The following is a 6,994-nucleotide window of genomic DNA, read 5'->3' as shown; positions in this document are numbered from 1 at the left end:
CACAAAAAGGAGAATTTTTGAAGATAAATTAAAACAAAATTGTAATCAGTGATGGCAGAGGGAGGGGATGAAGGTCTCCAGAATAGGAATACTTTAGTGAAGTACAACAATCCCGTTCTGGTGGTGACACATGCAGAGAAACGTCCAGCAACAGCGGGGCCTCTTGGGAGTCCCACAAGTGCTGAATTGTCACCAAGGAGTAAGACGTCGCCGGGAATAATTGCTCCAGGTGTGTCGGAGAGTCGCAAGGAAGCAGAGGAGATTCTCAATTCAGTCCTACCACCGAAATGTTGGGAGGAAGATGGTCAAATGTGGATGCAAACAGTGTCCAGCACACCGGCTACACGACAGGATGTGATAAATTTGCAAGAGATGCTGGATACGCGACTGCAGCAGACGCAGGCACGTGAGACGGGAATCTGTCCAGTACGGCGGGAGCTCTACATGCAGTGCTTCGATGAATTGATTCGCCAAGTGACGATTAATTGCACCGAACGAGGACTTCTCCTGCTTCGTGTTCGCGATGAGATTGCCATGTCAATGGAAGCCTACGAGACGCTCTACTGCAGTTCTGTGGCCTTTGGCATGCGGAAAGCTCTCCAAGCGCAAGAGGGGAAGGAAAGTCTACAATCCCTCGTCACTGTGCTCCAGGCGGAAAAGAAGGTCCTGGAGAATACGATTAGTGATATGAAGATCAGAGCGGATCAAGTTGAGAGGCGTAATGCCGAATTGAGAGCATCTGAAGAGAAGAAGCACGCAGAGGAGATTGCCTTCCTGAAGAAGACCAGCGCACAGCTCAAGGTAATTTCCGTTACATTTCTTTTTTTATTTAAGGATCTGTGTTTATTTTGTCTGTGATTTCGCTTTCAGGCACAACTTGAAGGGATTATTGCTCCAAAGAAATAAGGAAAGGAAAGAACAAGAGTTTCTTAAAGAATAAAATATGGTAAGTTTCCCTCCGAAGTTTATGGATCGAATTATGTTCAAATTGAAATAAATTTAATTAAAGACTCATTTTTTTTAAAAGAATGTCTGAGAAGCCAAGAAATTGATTCTACCTACACCACACCACTATAAATCGTTTCCTATAATAGCTAGTTTGTAGTTTGGAATTTTAGTATTTTTTAGGAGGCATCAATACTTTTTTAGCGATGATCTACTTAAAAATCGATCAAGCCAAACGGCTAAACAGTCCATTTGGCTGTACAAAAATAAATTGAAAATCAGCCATAAGTTCGATTCTACTTATCCGATTTAGATCAAATCAGTCTCAAATTAAAGCTTTGGCTGAAAAACCGTTATAAGGCCTTAAGGGGGGTCTCTTTGGAGAGCTGATGAAATTAAATATTTTTATTTTTTTGGGGTTTTTCTTAAACTTGGTTTTTTAATATTGGTTACATTTGTAGCCTAATTATTGAAGAGTAAGAAAATCATTTTCCGCCATCTTAAATGCGACGCCATCTTGAGATTTTTGTCAAAACACAAAGGTAGGTTTTTCTCAGGATCTACTGGTTGGATTTTGATGGGGTAAAAAGCAAATGGAAGAGGAAATACCAATGCAGATTTTGATGTAGCGGAATTTTTAATTTCCATTCTGGAGCTGAGAAAAGTGGGAAAATGTGACTTTTCTTCAGCCATTTTTGACGTTTTCCCACTTTTCTCAGCCCCAGAATGGAAATTCAAAATTCTGGTACATCAAAATCTGCATTGGTATTTCCTCTTTCATTTGCTTTTTACCCCATCAAAATCCATCCAGTAGATCCTGAGAAAAACCTACCTTTGTGTTTTAGGACAGTTCTGTGAAAGAGACGGAACATCACAAGATGGCGTAGCACCTAAGAGGGCGAAAAGTGATTTTCTTACACTTCAATAATTAGGCTTCAAATGTAACCAACATCGGAAAACCATGTTTAAGAAAAACCCCAAAAAATAACAATATTAATAATGTGTAAATTCTAACATTTTTCCCAAGAGACCCCCCTTAAAACCTTTTGGTTTTTGTGAGAGTAAAACACGAAATTTGACTTTTGGAAATTCCTCTTTTTCAATTAATGCGACATTTCGGAGACGTATAACTCCTTCCTCAGGTAATGATTTTCTGGTGTTCTTTCGGTTACTTTCTTTTTTCACTTCCAGCTACAACAAGGGAACTCTCTTTACGTCCAACTTACCTGTTCATTTCCATTTTTTTCAACAAAAATCCCAGCTCATTGCTGAAAACTCAAAAACTTACAAAGACTGTTGCTTATGCACAAAAATTCCCCAAGCTCAATTAAGAATTTTAATGAATTCAATTAAACCCATCATTAGTGTCAGCTTAAACATCATTTATCACGTGAATAATTCACCAAGGTCGTGCAATTAAACCACCCGAATCATTTTACCGTATTTCCGTGCAGAGTTAATGACTGACAAACTACTTTGGAAACATTAAATAAATATATATTTCGACTAATATTTTTAATTTTATAGACAATTTTTTTTTCTAACAAAGACATTATTTCGTGTGAATTAAAAAAAAAAAAAACATTTGGAGATTAAGTCCGATAGATAAGGAATGTTTGAGATTTCTAAAAAAAAAGAAGATCAGTGAGATCTCAGGGTGATCACACTGTATTCGAGAAAGGACTCTGAGATTGTATTATTTTCTAAGAAAATATAGAAAAAAAAAAGTAGATAGAGAGATTAAGAAAGAGAATTAAGGAATGCTTTTAGGATACATCGCCCGTACCGATGATCCCAAGCAATTTTTGCCGCATCTTCTTGTCATTGTTGCACGTACACATAACAAGGCCAACGAGTTGCTTCTCCGAGTACTCCGTGGATTCCTTCTGCTCCCGAATCCACTCCTCGAGGAGATCCTTGGGCAGGTAGAAGGCCTTCACATAGGCGTCAACGTACCCCTGATGGATGGTGTACTTGAGCCCCGAAATAAGCTCGAGGATTGAGATGAAATGCGCAAAGTCCAGCTGCATCTGTGCACGACCACCTGTTGAGCACTTCTTGGCATTCGAGAAACCCTCCACGAGTGTGTGTGTCAGCACGTGTGCCATGCTATCCCACACAAAGGCCTTTGGCACGATGGTCTGCTTCGACAGCTCCTCCAGGCGCATTGCAAAAGTCTGAATAGCCTATTGTTGGTGGAAAAAGGGGAATTAATGATGAAGAATCCCTGATTAGGAGTAATCTGAAGTTTATACACTTTTCTTCCCGGAAAGTGCCATAAGTGGCTGAAAGTTGTACAGCCATCCAATCCATTGCATTAGGAAGTTTCTAAGGGATCTTAGGAACGTCCTTTTCAACACCCGACTGATCTTTGATGTCATCTTCGGGCCAAAATCTGAGTTTTAAAATCCTTCACGAAATTGTAAATGGGACTTGCTAAATGGACAGATCTTGACCCCTAAATGCTATCAAGGATCAGTCGGGTGATGGAAAGGAAGTTCCTAAGGTCCATTAGAAACTTCCTGATGCAATGGGCAGTCATCCTGCACAACTTCCAGCCACATGAAATCGTTTCGAGAAGAAAAGTTTATTCAAAAAGTGTACAAACTTCAAGTTGCTCTGATTAGGAAAGCATTCAACACTCACCCTTGTAATACTGTCAATGTAGGCTGAATGATGGACTGTGACATCATTGACGTCCCACTTAATCTTCGCCATGGCCAGGAGGATACTCTGCATGTCGGCTAAACGAGCAGTTGTGCACATGTAGACGGGCTTCCGGAGATCACTCACATACGCCGAATTGCTAAAATACTCCTCAAGGGGTTTCCGCTCATTGGGGGGCAGGAGGTGCAACATGTAGTTCTGTAGCTGCTCAAATTGCTCCACAAGGCAACAAGCACTCTCAATGCCCACAATTCTCTTTGCCAGCCCATACATTTCATCCCCATCTTGCAGCTCATTGGCAATCATCATCTTCGATGGGGGCCAATTTTTAACCTTTGGAATGATTTCCATTGAGATTCTCTGGAGATTCCGCGTCAAGTGCGGCGTGTAGAGATTGTTGCTGGCCACAGGGAGGTCACGTGCGAAGAATTCGTGCACAACGTAGATGAAGAAGTCAATTAATTCCATCATACAAGCTACAATTTGGGGTGCAATGGAATGCAGGAGGCGACACATTTGCAAATAGCGTCCAATACAGCGGAGAACCGTGAGGGAGGTATTGTTAACAATCAGCGATGCCTGCGCCGAGTCTGCATCATTGGCTCCCTGAAAATTGTCATCATCGCTTTCTTCGGAGAAGTAGCAGGATGTTTCATCGGCAATTCCCGCGAGGATGTCCTCCTCGAGCATTGATTCATCGAATCCCCCATCGAAGGGGCTACTCTTCTCCGAAAAGCGTAGGAAGTACCCGCAATAGGCATAGATGGAACTCCCGCCATCCTGAGAGTGGGCAGAAGAGTCGTTGTCCATATTTCCCACCGGAGGCTGCGATGGACGTGGTGTTGGGGGTTTCCCGGAATCCTGGGCCGTTGAATGACGCTGGAGGGCTTTCTTCATGGACTTGAATTCCTGCAATTGGGAGACACTGCTGAAGGAATTCACGCACACCCATGCTTCGTTGTCGAGGAATAAGCTAATCTCCTCGAGGCAGGATGAGTGGTAGCGCTTGAAGAATTCCATGCTCTGATTTTTCATACTTTCCATGAGTTTCCCAGAGGAATCCCCGCAGAATTCCACACCAACCTGGAAGTTTAGGAAATTCATGAGAAAATTCTTTCATTTGGTCCAGGAATTGGGACAAAGTGATTACCTTCTTTAGTCGCTGAATGATGCAGAGAACTTGGATGAATTGCTCAAATTTGAGTTGATGCAACCGTGGGCTGGACAGGTACACGGAAATCTTTGCCTGGATATCATTCCAGATGCGCACTTGGCCATTCTTCAGCTTCTCATGGATGTACTCATCAGCTTCGGGGTCAACGTTGAAGTTTTGATGCCACAGCGTAACCTGGTAGTAGCACGAGAGAATACCCCAGAAGGAACGACAGAGATTAATGAGGCACGAAATGTACTTGTCCGCAGCCACGGATTCACAGAGAGCCTCAAAGAGTTGCTTCGGCTTCTGCTCGTCCGCTGCATCACCATTAGCACGGACAACAGTAAAAGCTGCCGTATGGATGGTGGAGATGAAGCTGATGTGCAGCTGATCCATTGCAATGAGGGTCTTCCCGAGTAGCTTGTAGGCCTCCTGGAGTTTTGTATACTTCTTCGTATCAAATTGCTGTGTCATCTCATTAAGTACCGCGTCCAATTGCACTTCGGTCATAAGAAGGGTATCCTGGAGCTTCTGCGACAGGGATTCCACACACTTGTACTGGCTGTACCGTTCAGCTGCCTTCCGGCACTCAAGGAGAGTCTCAATGGCGCCTGAGTAGTTGCCACCGGAAACGAGTTCCTGCAGCTGTGTGTCAGTCGTCTTGATCCTCTTGATTGTTTTCAGTGTCTTCAGGAGCTCCATGAGTACCTCACGCTTCTTGTAAGTCGCTAAAATCTCCAAGCTTGTCGTTGTGAGATTCTTTTTGGCAAAATTCAAATAACTCCGTCCCTTCCGGCACACCCAAATCGCCTCACACAGCATCTTCTCTGTCTCCTCAATTCGTGAAAATTCCTCATTGCACGCCGTCCGATTGTCCAGGATGAGTTGGAGGACTTTCTTCGAAATCACTTTGTGTTGCTGCTTCAGCACAGAGATTTGCTGCGAGATGGCTTCGAGGTCACACCTTTCACGGAATTTTTCCAGCTCGTACAGCGATGTGTGGGCACCATCTTCGAAGTAGATGCCCTCTGTGGCCTCGAGTATCTCCTGATCGGACAGACGAGCCTCTGAGGAGTCTCCATGTGGGGCTTTTGCCGTGGACGGGGCTGTCTGGATTGAGGACGTCTGGACATTTTGGATGAAATAGTCGGAAAATCCCATTGCAGGGATCTTCATGTTCTTATTTTGCTACAAGAAAAACATCTTGTGAGTGAGCTGAAGGGTCAGGAAAAAGCTCCAGCTTACCTGTTTGTGGATTAAATCCAAAAATTTGTTCTTTATTTCATCCATCCTGCCCCCAAATGATTTTTGTCAACTCTTCTTCTTCTTGGTTCTTGGGTCGGACGTCATAATTTCTATCAACTGTGCTGAAAATATTTCGAGGCTGGTTATTAGTTGGTATACCACAACCGTGGCTATAATCATCGTAAAAAACGACAACCTCAGAACGGGCTCAAACTTGGTATGAGCACATTTTAGACATCCCACATTTTGAAAATGGTGGTGAGAATTCTTTAATCCGGCCGGTCTGCCGGTGGTCGTCATTTTGCCTTATATCTCGAAAAAGGTTTGAGATATAGACTTCTGATTTGAAAATCGTTCATTCATTTTAGAAAATCGGTCAAGCCGTTTAGCAAATATGGCGGCCTAAAGCAAAAAAACAAGCTGCGTCAATTCTCATAATCCAACAATGTCGATGAGTCGTAGTCGATTTGAAATAATTCAAATCTTTGAATGAACGCGGTTTTCTACTAAAATCCTCTTTTGGGATGAAACTTTTAAGGGAAACTTAAAATTTTTATTCATTTCGTTCATCAATTCATCGGTCATCTTCACAGTGAGACACTTTCCTTTAAAAATATGTTTGAGCATTGATTTGCAAACTCCAATATCACAGACACGCATTGGATCAAGTCAACTACCACCTTAATGGCCATGAGGCAAACCTTGGCTGGCGCATCACATACAAAAAGTCGCATTTTGAAATCTTTTGCAATTTTCTCCTCGGTTACAAAAATTGTCCCTCTCTCATTTAGCTGATTAATCTCTTCGATAAATTCGAACAAATACCTACTCATCTACATCATCAGGTTTGGACGGTCCGACCCACGAACCAATTATAAATGGAAGCTGCCAGTATGGGCTGTGACCCTCTAAAAGCAGCAACATAGAGTTGTGACTCTATGTTGCTGCTCTTAGAGAGCGACAGTCCGTCCCCGTCCTCCC

The 6,994-nt window shown here is 42.9% G+C and overlaps 2 protein-coding genes across 2 annotated transcripts; one reads left to right on the top strand and one right to left on the bottom strand.

Annotated features, from left to right (window-relative positions):
- The first annotated feature begins 51 nt into the window (after positions 1-51).
- On the top strand, positions 52-1,020 carry LOC129791021 (putative inner dynein arm light chain, axonemal). Its single transcript, XM_055828913.1, has 2 exons — positions 52-801; positions 871-1,020. Exons 1-2 carry the CDS (start codon positions 52-54, stop codon positions 904-906), a joined length of 786 nt encoding a protein of 261 aa, XP_055684888.1. The 3' UTR covers positions 907-1,020.
- A 1,400-nt stretch (positions 1,021-2,420) lies between these two features.
- On the bottom strand, positions 2,421-6,134 carry LOC129791016 (syndetin). The gene is made up of 4 exons (XM_055828901.1): positions 6,014-6,134; positions 4,763-5,956; positions 3,592-4,695; positions 2,421-3,131 (listed from the first exon to the last, which is right to left on the bottom strand). Exons 1-4 carry the CDS (start codon positions 6,056-6,058, stop codon positions 2,712-2,714), a joined length of 2,763 nt encoding a protein of 920 aa, XP_055684876.1. The 5' UTR covers positions 6,059-6,134; the 3' UTR covers positions 2,421-2,711.
- Positions 6,135-6,994: the final 860 nt, after the last annotated feature.

This window comes from Lutzomyia longipalpis, chromosome 2, assembly GCF_024334085.1.
Source record: "Lutzomyia longipalpis isolate SR_M1_2022 chromosome 2, ASM2433408v1".
In the NCBI taxonomy this organism is placed as follows: Eukaryota; Metazoa; Arthropoda; class Insecta; order Diptera; family Psychodidae; genus Lutzomyia; species Lutzomyia longipalpis.
The sequence above is the reverse complement of the archived record's forward strand: the minus strand, read 5'-3'. Positions and strand labels throughout refer to the sequence as shown.

What these genes read in the sequence shown, in the direction of transcription:
- LOC129791016 (XM_055828901.1), bottom strand. Translation starts at nt 6,058, where the DNA reads ATGGATGAAATAAAGAACAAATTTTTGGATTTAATCCACAAACAG. An exon ending in TGGATTTAATCCACAAACAG is followed by an intron (nt 5,957 to 6,013) that starts GTAAGCTGGAGC and finishes TTTTTCTTGTAG; the next exon opens with CAAAATAAGAACATGAAGAT. An exon ending in ACATTGACAGTATTACAAGG is followed by an intron (nt 3,132 to 3,591) that starts GTGAGTGTTGAA and finishes CACCAACAATAG; the next exon opens with GCTATTCAGACTTTTGCAAT.
- LOC129791021 (XM_055828913.1), top strand. Translation starts at nt 52, where the DNA reads ATGGCAGAGGGAGGGGATGAAGGTCTCCAGAATAGGAATACTTTAGTG. An exon ending in AGACCAGCGCACAGCTCAAG is followed by an intron (nt 802 to 870) that starts GTAATTTCCGTT and finishes TTTCGCTTTCAG; the next exon opens with GCACAACTTGAAGGGATTAT.